This window comes from Branchiostoma floridae, chromosome 13 (assembly GCF_000003815.2).
Source record: "Branchiostoma floridae strain S238N-H82 chromosome 13, Bfl_VNyyK, whole genome shotgun sequence".
NCBI classification, from domain to species: Eukaryota; Metazoa; Chordata; class Leptocardii; order Amphioxiformes; family Branchiostomatidae; genus Branchiostoma; species Branchiostoma floridae.
In genome coordinates this window covers 5,238,203-5,259,257 of record NC_049991.1, presented here as the reverse complement: position 1 = coordinate 5,259,257, position 21,055 = coordinate 5,238,203, and the positions used below count along the sequence as shown (strand labels likewise).

At 40.0% G+C, this 21,055-nt stretch overlaps 3 protein-coding genes across 4 annotated transcripts in view; all 3 read left to right on the top strand.

Annotated features, from left to right (window-relative positions):
* Positions 1–224: 224 nt before the first annotated feature.
* Positions 225–8,193, top strand: LOC118429232 (N-acetylglucosamine-1-phosphotransferase subunit gamma-like). Its single transcript, XM_035839694.1, has 10 exons — positions 225–304; positions 522–588; positions 2,469–2,539; positions 2,844–2,898; positions 3,232–3,315; positions 4,241–4,334; positions 5,193–5,307; positions 5,813–5,895; positions 6,343–6,544; positions 7,201–8,193. Exons 1-10 carry the CDS (start codon positions 247–249, stop codon positions 7,281–7,283), a joined length of 912 nt encoding a protein of 303 aa, XP_035695587.1. The 5' UTR covers positions 225–246; the 3' UTR covers positions 7,284–8,193.
* Positions 8,194–8,730: 537 nt separating this feature from the next.
* On the top strand, positions 8,731–12,217 carry LOC118429085 (zinc finger protein AEBP2-like). The gene has a single exon (XM_035839453.1). It carries the CDS (start codon positions 8,792–8,794, stop codon positions 10,757–10,759), a length of 1,968 nt encoding a protein of 655 aa, XP_035695346.1. The 5' UTR covers positions 8,731–8,791; the 3' UTR covers positions 10,760–12,217.
* A 1,990-nt stretch (positions 12,218–14,207) lies between these two features.
* Positions 14,208–21,055, top strand: part of LOC118429471 (DNA excision repair protein ERCC-1-like) — a 7,505-nt gene continuing 657 nt past the window's right edge. For both annotated transcript variants that reach the window (XM_035839961.1, XM_035839960.1), the window contains exons 1-9: positions 14,208–14,380; positions 15,005–15,513; positions 15,754–15,811; positions 16,262–16,365; positions 16,855–16,954; positions 17,859–17,935; positions 18,479–18,578; positions 19,470–19,541; positions 20,559–20,627. In XM_035839961.1, coding sequence (XP_035695854.1) covers positions 14,312–14,380; positions 15,005–15,513; positions 15,754–15,811; positions 16,262–16,365; positions 16,855–16,954; positions 17,859–17,935; positions 18,479–18,578; positions 19,470–19,541; positions 20,559–20,627 — 1,158 coding nt within the window. In that variant the 5' untranslated portion in view covers positions 14,208–14,311. The remainder of the gene's footprint in view (positions 14,381–15,004; positions 15,514–15,753; positions 15,812–16,261; positions 16,366–16,854; positions 16,955–17,858; positions 17,936–18,478; positions 18,579–19,469; positions 19,542–20,558; positions 20,628–21,055) is intronic.

Genomic DNA, 21,055 nt, shown 5'->3' with positions numbered 1-21,055 from the left:
GTGGCTGTCTTTGCAATGATATAAAGGCCAAAGATCATTGGGTATTCACACAATTGATATAGGGGCGAACTATTACTCAATTATTTAATTTTTACCGTTAAACTTAATTTCAAGTTAACTATTAAATCTAGTATTGTGTGAGATAATAATGGAACAATAATGTTGATTATAACACATTTATATTAGAAGTGGTAGATATAGTATTCTTTATTCTCCCCTACGAAATAGTAGACTATTCTTGCCAACATGGAGGTCATGAGACTTTGTTGGACTTCAGTTTTCCTACTTTTTCTTCTTTTACAAGGTGAGAAGTACGTTTACGTTGGATTTAAAGAAAGCAAAATGAAGCGCATTATAGTTGCTTTATGTATGGAATGTTTAATTTTTACGTGTTTGGTAATTAAAATGAAATGTTGAAGACAAATGTTACAATTTGGGGAGGGGCGCGTCACGTCAGAGTGATGCTCTCGGAAAGAACTTCGCTTTATTTGTATTAATAATTTTTGAATTTTTTTTACCAGATGGTGATGCAGAAGACAAACCTCGGAAAATCTCCATGAGAATCGTGGAAGAACCATCAAATTACGGGTAATCATGTTTATGTCGCATGTCTGAACTTCTTGACTTTTTAAGACACACGTAACGGCACTGAACTTTAATCCAACAGCATATTCAAAACTGAACCACAAATAAACAAGCGGGCTTTTGCGCATTCCAAAAACTGTTTAGTGCATTGTTTACTATGTTTCCCCGGACACTGCTACACATACATTTGTCTGCCACTTTCTTAGCTGGGGCAACGTCGCAGAGGAATTGTAATCCTCCATGCGATGTTGCCCCAGCTACCACTTTCTGTGGTGTCACCAGAAAATAACACTTCAAAGAGAGTGTAACTGATAGCAAGTCCCTTGGGATTCTATTCCCAGTGGAACTTTAATCCAACACAATAATATAACAAGGCTGTTTATCTATGGATTTCATATTTACAACGACAAATTTGCATCAATTGGCAGGCACTTACTCAAGGTTTTGATTGGCAAATCGGCATGTCGGTAAACTGCTGATAGCCGCGATCAAAACACGGCCCCAAAATGCATCAACCAGCGGCAAATCCGTTCTGCTGTTCTACACAGTTATGACGTTCTATGAAACTTTTCATCCGTTGTTTGGTAAGCAAATGGTGGCAAAATACGTTGTTTGTGAATGGCTCCCAAAAAATATGCCCGCAAAACACAGTACAAAATCCCTACAGTACGTCCCCCATGTGGGGCTGTTGGTATTGCCAGTGAAATTCGTCCTACTGGCCTTTGGATGTGATCACTTTCAAAAATAGGGGTGAAGGGGCGTGCTGAAATATGATTCAACATGGCGCATGTTCGGATTTCTACTGAATTTGTGTAACAAAGCCTGGCGCTGTACTTTAAAGAGGGACACTTTAAGGCATGTTGGTTGTGTTGGATGGACAGATTACTAATATTTTGCTATATTTACTGTGATGATTAATGTGTAATGTGAGGAAGGAGAGTAGGATTGCTTGAAATTACAATTGCTGCCCTCCTCCCACGGCTTGATTAACAGCATGAAAACATACCAGAAGATTGATTGACTTGCCGCTGCAACATGCGATCTTTGTGAGCTGAAACTTACAAGATTTTAAGTCGTATACCTTACTGGTTTTGTAAAGCACTCAAAAGAATTTGCATACCGGGGCTAGTTTTTGACTGACAGATGGGTTCTGAAAAGTGTTGGATTAAAGTTGCATTGGATTAAAGTTCAGTGCCGTTAACGTTACACTTTAAAACAAAACTGAAACGCTGTGGCTATTGACACACTCAGTGTGCCAATAGCCAAACAGGCTATGAGCAAACTGAAATTTCAAACCAAATTACATAGTGGACGAAACGCACGTCCTAAGAGTTTCATGGTAAAAGCGAAGAATCTTAAAATAGACTTACATGTAATAGTAATTGAACCCTGGCCTAAGAGTAGGAGTATCACGCATAATGGTAGTGGAAATGTGCATAATGATTTTCTGAAATATTCCTTGCATCTCCTATTGAGACAATTTTGACTAGTTTATGAGTAATTTTAGAGATGGCAGACTTCAGCCCGCTCCCAGATAACGTTACACACACAGACACACATACACACACAAACAGATACAGACACACACACACTGTGTCACACACTCATTTATTATTACACACATTCAGCCACACAGTGACACACACGCACACGGGGACATACATGCACACACATGCACTTGCGCACACACACACAGATGCACACACACATGCACGCACACACATGAGCGCACGCACACAAATATATGCACAGACAGGGCAAAAAACTGTTACACTCTCATACTAGTACTGTATGGTGGTTTAACGGTGAGATACACAAGTATGTACATATTGTCAACAGTTTCAAGCAAAGGATAACCATATTTTTGTTTGTTATATTTTCAGATATGGAGGTAATCAGGCTAATTCTGGAGTGAGAACGCTTACTCCACGGGTTAAAGCTTCAAATGTGTCAGGTGAGGTTTTTACCTTACCAATCATTCAATCTTTCCAAAATATTATCTTTGTCAAAGTTTGTGTACTGATTTCAACTTTTTTAGAATCCTTTACTTATGATCAGCCACTTTCTATTTCCATTTATTCTATCTCAGAAAAACATAATCTTTGTACTAGGATTTCCTTTTTTGTTATAATCTGCAGTTTAGAATAAGAGAATTATTCGTGTGATTGCTATTTTAGCAATGGAGAAGAAAGGAAATTCTTCTGTTGCAGTCCTTTTAACTACAGTTTTTAGAACTATGTGTTTGTGTTATTTCTCAGGCCCTGTTCCATTACAGCAGCTAGCAGGCAGATGTTATTCCAAAGTGCTTGGCAAGTAAGTACTAGTATTCCTACATATATGTACATGTTTTCCTTTTGTTTGCATAACTTATTTCCTAATTCATTTATTTATACATGTACTCAAAAGTGATGAGTCAACAAAATTAAATATTTTCTGAAGAAATTTGTATTGGTTGCATGTTTAGGCTACTGTTTACCCGATATCATATTACCAGGGTGTCTAGAATAGCTTTGAATTTTTGATCAAACACATTGTGTTTGTGTAAACCATGGTTCTTATACACAATGTATTTCTGTATGATTCTTAAACACAATATGTTTGTGTATGATTCTTAAACAGAATTTTTCGTGTTTGGTTTATCCACAGTTACAAGTATAAGTTCTGCCCATTCCACAATGTCACACAGTATGAACAGAGCCTAAGATGGAACCCATATAGTGGTATACTGGGGTAAGTAGAAATTATAGTTTGTTTAAAATTGCAACAAACTCTTTCAGTGATATAAAAAGGAACTAGCTATTTTATACTAATTATAGGGAAAATGTGCAGCACTAGAAGTGGTATACAGCATTTAGCTGGGAAAGTTGTTATCACATTGTAAATGTATTCTTATAAGAAAGAAGAATTGTCATTATGTTATGCACTTTTGGCATTTTCTGTACTCTCGCAGTGGGCATAGATATCCTTTAACTTGCCCTATGTAAGAGTTTTGAATCAAAAGTGGGACCGTGTAGCGCAGTGGTATATTGTTCGCCTCGTGACCGAGAGGTTGCGGGATCGAATCCGCCTGCCGTGCTACCGGTCTTGTGCCCTTGGGAAAGACACTTTACACGACTTTCCTCACTTTACTCAAGTGAAAATGAGTCGTCCCTCGGATATGACGTTAAATGGAGGTCCCGTGTCTGGGGAGAGCCACACCCCGGGCACGTAAAAGAACCCGCCACATGTGCGATGGTGCGATGTGGCGGATCAAACCATTCCGGCCAAAATGGGGTAGGGAATTTCCCTAGCAGCCTCGTAACCCCTGCTTCGCCTATTGAGTCAGTGAAGCCAAGCTTGCCTAAGCTTGATGTTTCTGACTTAGGGAGAAGAGATGCTGCTACAGTTATCGCTATGGACCGCTCTTCATCTTCATGATGGTAACATCAGGCCCTACGAACATGATTTAGAAAAAAAAAAAAAACATACCAAAGATAATAGACAAAGACATGAATTTCATGTTCTCCAGTAATCCATACAATTGCATTAGGATATTCCCAAAATAATTCACGCAGGTAGAGTCACAATTTCTTGTCGACAATGGATACTGAGTGAGTGTGAACAGGTTTCATGGTCCTTGAAAAGACCTGTTAAGTAATCTTCTGTTTTGTTCCAGTGTATGGCAGGAGTGGGAGATAGAGAACAACACATTCAGTTCCATGGTCATGCCAGAAGGGGACGACTGTGGGAGCAAGAGGAGACAAGTCAAGGTTAGCATATATAAATGCAAATCTATCCCACCTCTTTCTCTTCAAGGGGAGGGGGGGGGCAACAAAAAACTGCAAGGGGGACCACTGCAATGGTGCACGTGTGGAGGAACCAATTGGGGGTGATGAGGTTGATGTGGCGATTCCACTTCCAGGGCACCCGGTGTGGAGTTTTAGACAATTTTTCTTACAAATGTTTCTTACTATGACTATCAGACAAGTTGAAGGCTGTACATGCCCACATGTGATGTAGTGGCATCTCTGGTTAATCAGAATTTTATGCTTGCCAGAGCATCTGTTCCCTAGGGTAAGTGGTCCATGGTGTCCAGTGTCCTTGTTCCTCTCTTTAAGAAAAGCCCTTGTAAGGCTGATTGATGTTAAGTCTTTTTAATTTAGATTTTGCGACGTTTGTAATTGCAATCTGTAATTGTACAAAGAAATGTGAGAATAAAACCTCTACATCATGTATAGCACATCATATCCAATTGTTTGAAACATATACTAATTATAAGTTAAACATATTTAATTTGGAAGACACTGATGAAAAAAAAAATTTATCCCCTCTTCCCTCTCTGATGAAGACCTTAAAGATGTTTGATTTTTGAACCTTAGTTCCTTAAAATGAAGTGTTTGACATTGAGTTACTCTCACTACAATGTATTAACCTCCTTTGCAGACTTGCAGCTTTGGGGGAGTGCTGATTCACATTTTTCAATATGGGCAGTAAAACTCCCTTTCCCATGATAGACAACCTTAGTCTAAAAGTCATGAATCAGTGCTCCCCCCCAAAATAAATGTCTTCGCTTTTGAAGTCTGCAAACAAAGGAGGCTAACAAAGTACTTGTATTTTGTTTGTGCCAGGTTTATTTTAGGTGTGGGAACAAGAACCAGGTGATGAACGTGACGGAGCCCACCACCTGTAACTACATGTTAGAGTTTAAAACACCTCTGGTCTGCCATCCTCATGTCATGCTAGGTATGTAAAGATTTACATATTCACATTACACAATGTATCCTTTTTCGCTCTTTTCCAGAACTGTAAGTGTGTGGAATTCATTGCCATCAAGGACAATAGGCGCATCCTCTCTAGTACTGTACCAGAATAGATAGGTACTTCAAGTATTGTACATACATATGGACTTTTTTGTTACTATGATTGTGGTATTGTTACCAAAAGATGAAAGTCAAGCACCAGAAAAAGATTAAAAAAACATTGCATGGGCATTGATATCAGCACTATCTATGATTTTTGCTGCCCAATGGGTTCTCTTATTAAGATATTGTATGAAGTTTAGACAGATGCCATCAATAAAGACCGCAAGTTATGGTACTATGCCAAATCAGTCATTCAGGTAAGGTACTTCAGCTTTTGTTTGATCTTACCCGTGGTTGTGTTAATACATTGGGTGATATGGAATACACTATGTTGTATGCTATGTACACCAGCAAATTTGAGTGATGAATTGTTCTCACCTCCCCAGTGTATCCAACCTTGAGTGAAGACCTCCAGTCCCAGTGGGACCAGGTAGAACAGGAACTGTACGAAGAACAAATCACTCAGAAGGTGGGTTTCTTTTGTTTCATTTAGTTCTTTTTAGAAGAAAATTCATTTCAGACTGGTTACATTTTCACTAGCGTTTGCTTTTTCGTGTGTGTCTATCAACAAGGTAACTCAAGAACAGCTGGACAGATTGTTTTCATACTTAGTGTGTTGGTGGGGTGTGTCAAACATTGGAAATGATTACATTTTGCATGCCCCCCTAGCAACTTCTCTTGGTACTGCAGCATAAGTTCCGGTGTTGATATATCACATTGAGAACAAGCTATGGTCATCATTTTGGGATGTTAGATAGCTCTTGCACTCGGGAAGTAGCGACATAAGTTTTGGCTCCCTAGCACCTAGGTTTGGAATTGCAGGGGCATTTTTTTTAAATTTTGAAGAGGATAACTCAAGTTAAGATAGGAATAATGGATTTTCATGATTTTTTCTCTTATACTTTCACCTTCTCAGGGCTACAATAAAAGACTAAGAAGAATATTTGAGGCTGCAGGTTACCAGCTATCCCAGGAGAAGCAGGAAGAACTGAAGGCCGCTGTGGTCAGTCAGGACAAAACCAAGGACGGAGACTTCAACTCCCTTCAACAGTGCAATGCAGAATACAAGAAGCTCCGGGAAGAAGTAGAAACCCTGAAAGAACAAATCAAAACACAAGGTAGTGTATGTTATATTCTCAAGACTTTCCTTTTCTGTGAAATCTATGTTGATTAGATTATATGGATGAGATCCTCTGGGAACCCTAAAACTGATGTGGGGGTGTGAATTGAAAAAAGTTGCCTTTGTTATGAAATTGAAGTGGTCAAGAAGGTTGAACAAATGACTGAATATGCAGATCTGTAGTATGGTGTGCTAAGCAAAAGATCCTTCATTCTTGTTCTTTCACATCTCCTTCCTTGATTTCCGAATTTCTTTTTTCAATTTGATGATAGGACATATATTTGCTCATTTTGCAGCTGCTTTATATGATCTACAGTATTGTCAAACCCTTATTTTTCTTAAAAATGGACAAAAATTGATTGTATATAATGTTTTCAAATCAACATGGCCTTACAATGGCACTACAAACCCCTTTTGTTATACTGTAAATGCATTTATGATTGTGAGAAAATAGAGTGTTTGCAGTGGTTTTGAGTTCACTACTGGCACCATGTAGTTTAGTCACAAACTGTAATTGAAAAATGTTCACTGTGGTTTTGAGTTTGTGGCAAAGCGGCCACCGCAAAAACCACAAACATGAAGCCACAGCAAATTGCCCCTGCATTTACAGTACATACGTCTACAATTATCTTACTGTGCAATTTCTTTTTTCAGAGGACAGATTCCAAGAAGCAGATGAAGTGGTTCTGGAAGACCACGCTATGGTCGACTACGACTTAATGGACGACTACTTGTGAGCAAGAACCTGGATTAAGAAAGAATACACATCTTGAAACACATGTCCATGTGTTTTGTATCATAGAGGCAAACCAATGTTAGGAGTCACATTAAAATCATCATAAGACAAAGTTTGTTAAAGATGCAGACAGTTATCAACTGGAATTACTTACATGTAATGAGATGAAGTATAGATGTTAGTCACTGTGGCTCTTAAAGATTCCAATGTTGTTTTTCATGGAGTTTTTTTATTGTGGCTATAATGTTACCCTTTAATCTGCTTTGTGCCTATCCATGAAAGAAATGCAATGGACATTTAAGTTCCATATAAGCTTATTGATTTGTGCAATGTTGATGTAATTTCTAGTTTTCTTTTTTGGAAGGAGGGATACTAGAAGTACAAAGGCCATGTATTTATATAACCGGAACAACATGTGATATTGCCTTATGAAATAAAATTTTTCATGAGCATTTTGTTGAAATGATTATGAGAAGAAACATAGTGACATGCTGAATGTACATGAAATTGACTGTATATTCAAGAATATTATACAAGGATATATTTGTGGCTACTGACTTGCAGTCAGCTTTTTTTAGGTGTAAATTTTATTGAATATGAGATCTAATCATATTTATCTTTATGATATTGTTTGCATGATAGAAGATTTAAATACTGTAAGAAAGTTAACACATACTAATAGAGAGGCATCATTGAAATATTTAAAAGGAAACATAAGGTGGGGAAATGCATTAAGGTAGAATGGTTGGTTGATTAAGGAAGAACTTTTCTGTTTTGTGAAATATCATGACTGATATTGTACCTTAAAATCTGTCTTAATTATCTATAACAAGACAGCTGAGGAAATGGTTTGATACGATATATTGATATTCAAGTTGATTGAAGGTTCCTTAAAAAGAACTAAGTTGTAAGAAAATAAAACATTTTAAAGATTGGACATACAATGTGCACAGCATACTTTCAAGTGTTTCTGAGCATATCTTTAGCATATCATTAAATGTTTGCAAAAATTCTAAACAAAATATTAAAATGCCCACAACTCCTCTCATTGAATTAATTACCCATTTACATCACCAGTGTTCCAACATGTCCTACCACTTACAGGCTTTATTTTTGCTTTTATATGGAAATAAAAAGCTGATATCAAAATTTTACTTTCAAAAGTTCTAGAAACACCAAATTGTCAAACAAATGCCCATTGCAACATTTAAACCCATCTGCACATGTGCAGTGGCATTCCCTTGTAAATGTTGACAACCTTTCAAAATATTTTGTCCATCGTAGTGTGAAACGCTGTCAAAAGTTTCCTTTCATGAAAAAAACACACTACGAATTGACCTTGGGATGCCCATGGTCACTTTGAAAAGACCTCACCTGTGCATTGTCTTTTAAATCTATGCCGACACCCCCTGTAGAAACATGATCATGCCCATCCTTGTGTAAACCAACCAGAAGTCGAGTAGGCTAGTTTTGACCTTTGTCCCCTCATCACTCACTCACTCAGTCACAATGGCGGACTCCAGGCCAAAAGAACATTCCTTGCGATCTAAACACTTGGACAATTCCCAGTGTTTGAGGCATTCAGAGCGACTTTCGGCTCGCGAGAGAAGCGTGGCTACATCTAAGGTGCCTAGTGGGGAAATAAGGACTTTGCGTTCGAGGGATATTCGACCGGAAAAAAAGGAGGAATGCGGTATGGTTGTGGGGAGGGTGGGTGGACAGAGAACAAAGAAACCCACCCAACCACCGCTACCGACCTCCCCGGTCCGGGTTAGCGCTAGGCTGAAGGAAAACACTGCTGCTACGATCCCTCCTCTTTCAGCAAAGCACGGCCGACGGTTTTCTGAGACCGATGCGTCGCCGTACGGGACCCGCAACAAGAGGAGCCGGAGTCTTGGGTCGAACCACCACCACGGAAGTGCCCCGAGCCCCGGCGAACAAGCCTTCAACAGGATAGCCACAAGGTTACGGGAAAAACTGTCCACAACATCAAGGGCTACTGCGGACACTGACCACCTCCACCACCACCACCCGGGCACCAATCTACGAGCAGTGGTCAGCCTACAGAAGCTGGAGTGTCCAACCAAAGGGAGAGTGACCACCACCACAGTTGACCAACGCAAATCTACTACTACTACTACTACCTCCAAACAACACAACGGTATCTCAGGTAAAAATATAGACTCTTCCGACAGAATAAGTTGCGAGAATGCTGTCCAACCCTCGTCGTGCGAAGACCGTAGAAGCTCGGGACCTGATAAAAACGCAAACCAAACGTTGCAACTCAACTGTGTTAAACACGAGATAGTAACTGATGATGACGTTGAAAATAAGAAGGAAGGAAAAGAAAATGCGGAACTCGAGACAGCGTCAACAGTTAACCACAGGGTGGAAGAAGAATGTATGGAAGTTGTCCAACAGGATTCCAAAACAACAAGCAAAGAAACTGCTATAAAGGGGACAATGGAAAACGGCACACTTCAAGGAGAGGAAGCAACAAAAACAGTTGTAGATTCAAGTGAAAATGTGTCCACAAATGGTACTTCAACACCATCGCAGTCTGAAATAGGAGGAGAAAGTGTCAAGGAAGAAGCAGAAACCATAAGTGTACAGTCTGGTCAGAAACCAGAGTCACAGAGCCAGCAGGAAACCAACAGTCAACAAGATTCCGAAGACAGCCGGATGACGATGGACGACGAAACCCAGTCGAGCCACTCTTCGTCGGCTAACGACCAGAACTCGAGCGCGAGCCAGAACTCGTACGCGTGTAAGTGGGAACAGTGCGACCAAAGCGTAGCTAGTAGTAGCGATTTAGCGGACCATTTGTCCAACGTGCATGTACGCGAGGAGGGCGAGAAGGTGGTGTGTTTGTGGCAGGGTTGCCGTGTTTATAACATGCCCGCGCGCAGCAGGAGCTGGTTAAGTAGACATGTGTTACAGCACAGCGGAGACAGGCCGTTCAAGTGCATGATAGAGGGATGCCGCGCGGCCTTCGCCTCTCAGGGAGGACTAGCCCGCCACGTGCCTACTCACTTTGTGGAGCCCAACACCCCGAAATCAACACCAAACAAAAAGGACGAGAGTCCGAGCAAGAGCACGAAACGGAAGAAGACGCGGTTCCGTCGCCGAGGCTCCATTGTGAGAACCGAGGACTTTTTCGATACGCGGATCATGGACATGATTCGCCAGAAGCTCGTCACGTTCAATATGATGACGTACGTGGATACGGTGGGGCGCGGTCAGAATGTCGTCTTCCGTAGTCAGGTGCTAGGGAGGAGGGTGGAGCCCAGCGGACAGGTGAAACTTCTACTGCGGTGGGTCCCCGAGAACGTCTTACCCGATGTCTGGGTCGACGAAACGGAACTCCCCGCCAACCAAGCCAAACTGGTACCGCTCACATCACTACCAGCAGAGGCCCTTATCAGCCTGGACTCCTCTCTATACAGAAACATCTCTTATGCAAATTTCAGGAAATAACTAAACGAGAGAGATAGGGCGACTATGTGCCGACTTTTCCAGGTTTTCTAACATAACAATAAGTCAGAACTCAAGGCAGCTCAATTTTCCACACAAAGTACAGATAGAGAGAAAAAAAGGTGCTGTTTTAGGTTCAAAATGATGGAGATTTCTACTCTTCGTTTGTAAATGTTTCCTACTGTCTCTTTGGTGTATATTTTTTATTCAGGGTATTTTTGTTACTTGGTAATTTCATTTTGAGTGTATCTCTGTTCTTCTGTTATGTGTTTGGGACATTAATTAGTGAAAGTGAATATTAGTTTGACTTTTCCTTTTTAAGACTCCTTCCCATCTTTTTGCAACAAACAGAAAAGTAAAATACTTGACTCTTCTGTAACTTTGTAAAAAAGACTGGAAAAGAATGCAGTGTTATAAGTAGATTAGACCCACAGATCCAACGTAGTGCAATTGCTTTGATGATGCCTTAAATTATTTTGCTCTATGATTTGTCTTAATTGTTGCCGATTTCTGTTAATTTTGATTTGATTATGTATTTATGTATGCTCGACTTTGATAAAAGCGTGTGGTGTGTAGCTAGCAAAAAGGTAAAAAAAAAGAAAGAAATCTGCAGTATCTTACTGTCAAACAGTGCCTTCGAGTGCATGTAAAGATTGTAGACTACTTGAATTACTTTATCTGTCGAAAGGACCAATTGAAAGACTTTGAGTGGAGTCAAATGTGTACATAATGTGTTTGTTTTGAATAAGAGGAGATAACCTATAGGAAGTTTGCTCCTGATGTCACAGTAGGCATATTGATTGTTTAAACCGAAGAGATTCATTTACATAAATTTGCATATGTATGGCATAATGATTGCTGAGGAATTCTAATGACAAATTCAAGTTTACCTGATGACTTCCAGGTTTAACCATCCAATATGGTGGCTGTGACGTCATGTGCAAGAAATACTTAAGTCATGGTCATGTGATTGCAAACAGCCAATGGGAGGTTAGATGTTACAGAGCATATGATTGGTTCAGGCTGCTGTACCACTATTGGTCAGGATGAAAATTTCGTCATATCACAGAGAACTGTTACAGTGTTATTATGGCTACCTGTATATTATTTTGTTATGGACGGGTATTGTGAAATGTATTTTCCTTGCCCCCCATCTCCTATCCTCTGTAGTCAATGGATAGATTGACAGAAATACTTTAAATGTTGAAGGGGTGGAGTTTCATTCACAAGCAGGGACCTCAATGCAAATGGTAGATACAGGGGGAAACAATGTCATTTGTTTAGGTTATCTTTTGTGACTTGCAAAATCACACAGTCAGTCTTTGAGACACATTCCATATAGTTTGAACTGATAAACTGATTTGGGCTTGTTTAAAAAGACACAGGGACCTTTAATAACGGTGTGTAATGTTTTGTGATCAAATTATTTTAATAAACCTTTTTTGGTGCAAAGGTCAATTTGATTTAGGTCGTGTCTAGCTTAGTGTGTCTTTCACTGTGTTGTTCATCAAATATTGACCAATCGGATTCTTTCAATCATCCTTTTGAATCCCAAGCGACCATAACGGTTTTCTGGACGAAAAACGCTTTCTTAACATTTTTATGTATATAGGAAGTTGTAGTTTTAAATGATCGTATTTGTACACTGTAGTTACTAAGATAGACATTTTGACATAGACATTGTACAATCTTTCTAGCGCCATATACAGCATAGAAACGGACTAAACCCACGCCCAAGGCTATCTTGTCTTCCGATCGTATACCGTTAAGAATTGCAATTAGATCAGTTCCTATGCGTAATAAGGTCACTGCTTATGCCATAATAGGGGAGATCCAATCGTAATCAACGGACGAAATGCAGAGGTAATGAAATAACGAAAAAAAAGAAAGCCCCTTTTCTAAACGTAATGTATAACTACATTAAACGTGCATTCTTTGGTAGTAATCCATTTATACACAAGAAAGGGGTCCTAGACGGTTTCTACTCCATACCCCGAAGTCGTTTCTGAGCCGTCCCTGAAAGCAATCAATACGTAATCAGACGATCCTTTGGCCCGTTGTGTATAAGAAGCGAAGCGGTTGTCATAAGCATGACCCAAATCTTAGAACGTTAACGTTTCGCTCCAGACTAAGTCGTCTTGGCTTAATTGACGAAAGTCCCATTTTATGAGGAACGAATTGCAGCATTATAAACACGATTTAGCACAGCAAGAAAAGAAGTCATTAATGTATAACATGGCGTCTTCTCTTGGGCTATTTTCTTGTCGCCGGTATGTTCGGTTGTGTTCATGCGTTTAAGCTTTGTTCAGCTGGGAAAGGAAGATCCAGCAAAGCAATCAGTGTTCGGTGTAGCTGTCAGAAAACTACGCGTGTATTTTTCCCGTGGGGGTCTGAAATGGATTAAACGCTCGTGATGCGACAAATTATTTGAAACAGCAATGGTATTTTCCGGTACATGTACTAGTACAACACGGACGCACGCACACACGCACACACACACATCATGACACGCACCTGCACACATAACGTTAACATATTACACGCGCGTGCACACACATACATGTACACACAGACTTGCCATACTCGTGAGAGTGGCCGTCCATCACATGTACACAAAATGTACATACGTACTCGCGCTCATGCACACACACAGATTTCCTTCCAATAGTATCATATCAGTCAGTTACTTTTTTTTATAACTTTTTTCTTCAAATTCATCGCCAGCTATCTAGTCAATACTGCAAAAGTACTTAGTGTTACGCCATACCAAGGAGCTCGAGGTTTTGATACCTCCTTGGCCATACACTGCATTTGTTAGTTGCTACGGCCGCGTGGCGCGTTGGTACACCCGATCCCTCGATCTCGGAAGTTAAGCAACGCGCGGTCCGGACAGTGCTTGGATGGGAGACCAACCAAGGACGTCCGGATTGCTGTAGCCTCACGAAGCTTTCCACGAAATCGTCTTCCGGGAGGGACGTAAAACGGGGGTCCCGTGCTCGAGGAGGTGCCTCGACCACGTTAAAACAGCCTCATTACTCAACACATTGGGTACCTGCCTATGGCACTGGCTGCAAATACACCCGATATTATTATTATAATCTCTGATTATAACCTTACAAAAGTTTTGTCACGTGCAGGATGAAATGGTACTTTTGGGAGGGCATATTACCAGATAATGCATATACAAGGCTATACAACAGCTTCCAGGAATTATAAGAGCGTTAAATTATGTGCGCTCATAAGAAATATCAAAAGTTACCAAAGTTATTACATTTCTGCAAATTCGTACATTTGCAATTGTTCTCTGACCCTTCTCTCAATGATAGCACTGCAAATTCTGTGCATGGAATTTAGTTAACAACTAAAAAAAAATGCAATTTCTACGGAAACAAAGACGTCTTTAGAGTACAACTTTGTAGTATGTAATGTAAGGTACAATCTGGCAGACTTCCAACCGGCGTCAAACACCTGCTAGCTAGTGACGTCATGTCTTTGACGTCACGAACCAAGGAGGAACCTCTGCTCGTGAACTTTGACCTAATGACGTAAATCAAGATGGCTGACCGCGGGAAGAAATTCAACATTCCAAATTTAGACGACGTTTACGATGATACTAGCGGACCGGTAATGTTTTTATGATTTAGTCAACAGTAGTTTAGAGGTTTGAAATATAGCTGTATGCCTTGCAGTAAGAAAAATGACTTTTCTTAACGAAAAAGGCAATATTACTGCTTGCATGGAGGGGGGAAGGGGTATACCCCCGCCCCATACATGTATGTAGGAATAATACTAGTATACAGAGACAACAACTTTGTAGATATATCACAACAATAGATTGAAGTAATCATGCATATAAGGTAACAATATTTATTTGTTTTATATAATGTAACAGGCCAATGATATTTGGAAAAGGAAAACTTAGATATGGAGCAAAACTTCAAACATAAATATTTTTACAAATGAGATTGAATTCAAGGAGTTTGATATAATAATAATAATAATAATAATATCGGGTGTATTTGCAGCCAGTGCCATAGGCAGGTACCCAATGTGTTGAGTAATGAGGCTGTTTAACGTGGTCGATATGCATTACACGTATTCATAATTAATATGTCCTATACATTTGTATTTGTTACTGTATAATAGATATGACTAAAAATAGTCAGCATTTTTCACCTGAAGGCTGATACATTTATATTTTATACATACATGTTCCTCACGTGCACTGGAATGCTTCTTTCTCTTTAGGTTAGGTCCTTGTTTAAAGCTGGAAAGACAGTTGGAGCATCCAGAAAGGGGCCTATAACTGCCAACAACAAACATGCTGCGACCACTATTACAACCACGCTCAGTTCTACAGGCGACACATCAAAGGGCAACGTTTCTAGAACTTCCAAATCCTTTGTTACAACAACTTCAGCACAGCAAGAAAGAAGTGTTTCCAATGGTGTCACAAACAGAAACCAACATAATATTTCGGCTGCAAATCTCGCAAGCAAAATCACTTCAGATGGTCCTTCAACAAGTGGCCAACCACAAGCGTCGAAGGTGGCGAAATATGACGCAGTACCATCAACAAGCAATGATTCCAAGAGTTTTACCGGTATTGACGCCAGGGACAGTTTAGGTGGTACCATGCTGGCCGGCGGTAGTAGCAGTGGTCCTAATGCCAGAAGTAGGACTGGGTCTACATTTCTGGATGTTTTTGGTCTTCCTGAGGGAGAGCACTGCAACGTAGGGGGCGCTGCTGCAAAGGCGTAAGAGCTTTTTTTGACGATGCCACAGGGGTTAACCTGTTAGTTCATTGTATGCACAGTTTGTAAGGACTAAATTTTGAAATGTTTGTACATTTCACAATAGTTGTTAAGAGCAACAGTACCTAATATGTGACTTTTTTTTCAAGAGAATACTTTCATCTATTCATATAATTCTTGTTTTCTGTTTTAGTGCAGGAAGTGATTATAAAAGATGATTTTTTTTATTGTTTTGTTTTTCAGAGGACCTGCTGTGCCGAGAACAACGAAGTTGAACAGTATTGTTATCAATCCAAGACAGGTGAGTTTTATGCATATTTGCAAAGTTACGATTTTATCTGCATAAATTTCCCCTTGTACTGTAGACCATGATCTATACAAGCCATGTTTGCAAGTAGTGTTATGACATATGTACATAACTTATTTGTACTTTTCAAAGGTAGTATTAATTTGAATTAGTTTTAATTGTACATGCATGTGTCAAAAGGTGTATCGGAAATACTGTAAATGCAGAAACTTTCGCGGTGGTTTAATGTTTGTGCAGAATTTGAAACCACCACGAACATTGTTCCATAGCAGTAGGAGACTACAGTGCATGTTGCTACCGCAAACTTAAAACCACAGCGAACTTAAAATTTTAAAAAAAGTTAAATGCATTTACAGTAGTACATTATATACATTAATACAATGAGTAATCTACCAGACTGATATGAAAGTTATCATTATCTTTTTTTATGATATCATAACCTAGAAAGGGAACCCAGTCATCAAGAATATCAGAAATGTTGCCTGGGAGTTTGGAGATGTCATTCCAGACTACGTCTTAGGAAAGACTTCTTGCGCATTGTTCCTAAGGTAAGGTTTTTAGATTTTCCCCAATTTTGCACCAATGGGCAACCTTATTAGTTTTATAGCCATTCTTATGCTGTTGTTTATTTTGCATTTTACTTGAATGAAGTAATCTAATTGGTCCATAGCTCTGCATGATGAGACCCTCACTGCAGTATCTATTAATAGTGCAGTATTTTGGATGTATAAAATGTGTTTGTCTCTCAAAAAAAGTCTTGAGAAATATTCAAAGAAGTAAGTGTATAGCTTAACTTAATGCTCGTGTTGTCTGCAAAATAGTACATTCATGATTATAAGCATAAAGACATCATATTATAAGTAAGCTCTTTTTATCACTGTAACAGTTAACAGTAAAAGTATCAGAAGTAGTTTTGTCTACTTTTTGTGCTTTAAAAAATGAAAGAAGAAGAGATTTAGTCCAAGGACTATTCCTTGTGGAACACATGCTACCTTGCTTTCCATATTGTGTGTAGTGACATATGTGCCATTCCACAGTTTGCGGTACCACCACCTGCACCCGAATTACATCCAGGACCGACTGCAGCAGCTGGGCCGCAGCTACATGCTCAGGATACTGCTGGTACAGGTGGACGTGGTGAGTAGTAGAGTATGTGCAGTTCAGTTGATCATACAGAGGAGGAAGTTTTCAACCCAGTTCGATATGAGTGTTCATACATACATTAAGCCTAATGAGGTACGGACACTGCTCGGGGTATGGACACTACAGGGGGTACGGTCACTACAAGGGGTACGGACACTACAGTGGGTACAGACACTACTGGGGGTACGGACACTACAAGGGGTACAGACACCACAGGGGGTACGGACACTACTGGGGGTACGGACACTACAAGGGGTACAGACACTACAAGGGGTACGGTCACTACAAGGGGTACGGTCACTACGAGGGGTACGGACACTACATGGGGTACGGTCACTACAAGGGCTATGGTCACTACAAGGGGTACGGTCACTACAAGGGGTACGGTCACTACAAGGGGTACGGACACTACAGGGGTTCGGACACTTCTGGGGGTACGGACACTACAGGGGTTCGGACACTTCTGGGGGTACGGACCCTACCGGGGGTACGGACACTACCGGGGGTACGGACACAACTGGGCATACAGTCACTACTGGTGGCACAGACATTACTAGGGGTACGAACATTACTGAAGTGTGGACACTACAAGGGGTACAGACACTACAAGGGGTACGTACGCTACAAGGGGTACTGACACTACTAGGGGTACGAACACTACTAGCGGTATGGACACTACAAGTGGTACGGACACTACTAGCGGTATGGACACTACAAGTGGTACGGACACTACTAGGGGTATACAGAGACTACAAGAGGTACGGACACTACCGGGGGTACGGATAGTACACTTATAGGTGTTATGGACACTTAAGAGGCTACAGACACTACCAGCACTTTTATTGTGATAGAGAAATAAGCATTTTATTGACTTGTAATGTTTTCTTTCTTATCACAGGCTGACCCTCATCACTCATTAAAGGAGCTGGCAAAGATGTGTATCCTGGCAGATTGTACTCTTATTTTAGCTTGGAGGTAAGCACCTATGTAAGTCATATGTTAAGATAGCAAAGTCCTTAACATGGATATCTTAAAAAAAGATTAAGAATTCTTTTTCTACATGACTGTTCAGAGTTGGACAAGTTTTCTAAAATTCACTTGTTCTATCGGACAAGCACATAGAACATTTACTTGCCCGAACCAATTTTTCAAAAGTCACTTTTATGTGCATTTTTACTTCCAGCAATGGAATTCTTATCATTGCCTCTATCTTGCTATGTTAACCATTGCTTCATGTCATGACTGTAAAAAGTTACTGTAAACAAGCATATCAAGATCTCACTCAAGGGAAAAATCTGATTTGTATGCTTTACAGTACGGTAGGAAACTTTTGTTTTTATGGAAACGGCCAAAAATAGATTCATGTGGGAATGTCATCCAAATAATCAAATCTATGGCCTAAACGTCAGTGGCCAGTTTGTGTTGAAGGTCAGTTACATGGTAGAATTTAGTAGCTCCCCCTTTTGATCCAATGATAGAACTGCAGATAGCTTTACAATCATGCTTTTTTACTCACAGTGCAGAAGAGGCAGGGAAGTATTTGGAGACATACAAGGCTTACGAAAGCAAACCTGCAGATCTGATCAAGGAGAAAACTGACAAGGACTACCTCTCAAAGGTGACTTGATTGTTTGTTTGTGTTGCAGAACTGTTGAACTGCCTTTAGACGTATCAAACCAGTTTTGTACTGAACTATGACCTGTTTAATACTGGACTGTAAGATTTGACTGCTCAAAATTGACTGCTCATGATACCAAGTTTGTTGGACTGGAACTTGAACCCTTTAGCTTGAACTGGATTAGACCACTACTCTTTTTGATAATACTTTATACATTAGCAGCATCTTCACTAGATGGCTTCTTACAACATCTGCAGTCAGATGTGCAAAGGTTAGGTCGTTTAGTGTATTGTAACCAGCTGCTGTTGCGCTGCTTTCCTGCTAAGCTGGTGAGTTGCGCCAAACAGTAGTTATACTGAATTTGGCTGATTTTCATTGTAGATTTGTTTAAGTGTACATCTACATCTACGTAATACTGGGCAATGCCCCTCGCGGGACTTTGTGCCCAGGGGAGTGAGGATGCCCTAGCAAACCGGTGGTGGTGAGACGAAATAGTGAAGTGGAGAACGAATCCATTCAACAAACAAAAATAACGCTGCTGTGCTGTACAAGTTATCTTGCTATAGGGCATGACTGGGTCTTACAGCTGGGCAGAGCTAGGGTAGCCATAATGCTTGGCTACCCCGGCTTTGAAATGTTCTATGGAAGTGGCATCTACCAGATGTTCAGGCAGGCTATTCCACTCTATAACTGTGCGGGTGAAGTAGCTTGCCCTGTGTGTTTCGGCTTTGCATGTTAAGGTGTGGAAGCGCTGGTTGTGACCTCTTGTAATGTTTTTTTTTTTTTAAGTATGCTGTGCAATGAGATTGTTGACTGCCTTGTACGTGTATTTGTAGATGATTTTTGTATACATCAGTGAGGACCTACAGATAACAAGTACACATGTTACAGGCGACAGATTTTCTGACCACCATCCGATCGGTGAACAAGACCGATGTGTCCACACTTGTTACAACATTCAGGGTAAGTACATATTAACTTTATTTGCAAACTCATGTCCATAGGCTAATTGGAAAAGGATAATGTAGATATGATAACGTAAATGAAGGTACATTAGTCTATAGAGTATAGACTGATACATAGATGTGACACTAGTAACCTAAAAAGAAATGTCCATTCTATTTGTCTATCTTATGTTTCTATGTACAATACAATAGGTTTCTTCTTTGGAGGCAGCAAGCTTCATATACATAATACACAATGTACATGTCGGGGCTCTAGCCAGCTCGAAATTTTTTTCCGTCAGCCGATTCCCATTGTCGCGAAACTCGCGAAAATTAAGTTAGAAAGACGGAACTGAGACCTTGAAAAACTGGTTTTTAATGAGATTACCGTATGCAAAAGGGCGCCGACACACTAGGTCAACAATCATAACAATAGCAAAACAAACAGTGTGTGGCTTTCCGACCGTGGACAGCGTCCCCAAGCCGCCTGTAGCTTCCACCAAGAATTTTTGTCCGTCAAGGTTGACGAATTTGTTTAAAAAAATTCCGTCTCAGGCAGCAAATTTCTGTCAATTGATGGAAAAACGAACGCTAGCTAAAGCCCTGTGTAAGGGTAGACATTGCAATCTGGTAGAGTCACTGATTGGGATAGATATCTTTATCGGAGACTGTAAATGTGAAGATATTCCTTTAAAAGGCTGACTTTTTAACTTTGATTTGTGATTGTCAACTTAGGTCAATAGATTGACATACAGTTTAGGAATGGGAAATTGCCCTTGTACCTGCTTAGAATCGTGATTGGGGCTTCTGTCAATAGAGTGATCTATATCTACTATAAATGTATTATATGATACAGTCAACACAAATATTCTAAACTGACAAATGCTACACCATGGTGAGCAAGAATAAAGATTATATACAAAAACAGTATATGAAATTTACATTGCAGTATATTTTAAGTAGATGTTGGAATTTCATAATATGTATAAGATATGTAAATTTTACAATGATTGAAAATATGCCAATTTTCTTGCAGTCTATAGAAGGGATAATAAAAGCGTCCAAAGAAGACCTGGCTCTTTGTCCTGGGTTTGGACCACAGAAGGTACACAATCATTTAGTCAACTTTCATTTAAATTTCTGTCATAATCATGATAGTTATTTTCATCGTACATGTATTTCAATCTTCTGACTTGTTGTCAATAATGTTGTAGGTCACATTATTGCTTCATAAATAATTTGGCATTCCTTCTTGAATGATTTGAATATTTTTCAGTTGATTGAATGAATGAATGAATGAATGAATGAATGAATGAATGAATGAATGAATGAATGAGTGTGTGCGTGCATGAATTAGTGAGTGAATGGATGGATGGATGGATGGATGGATGGATGGATGGATGGATGGATGGATGGATGGATGGATGGATGGATGGATGGATGGATGGATGGATGGACGGATGTCGCTGGATGGATGGATGGATGGATGGATGGATGGATGGATGGATGGATGGATGGATGGATGGATGGATG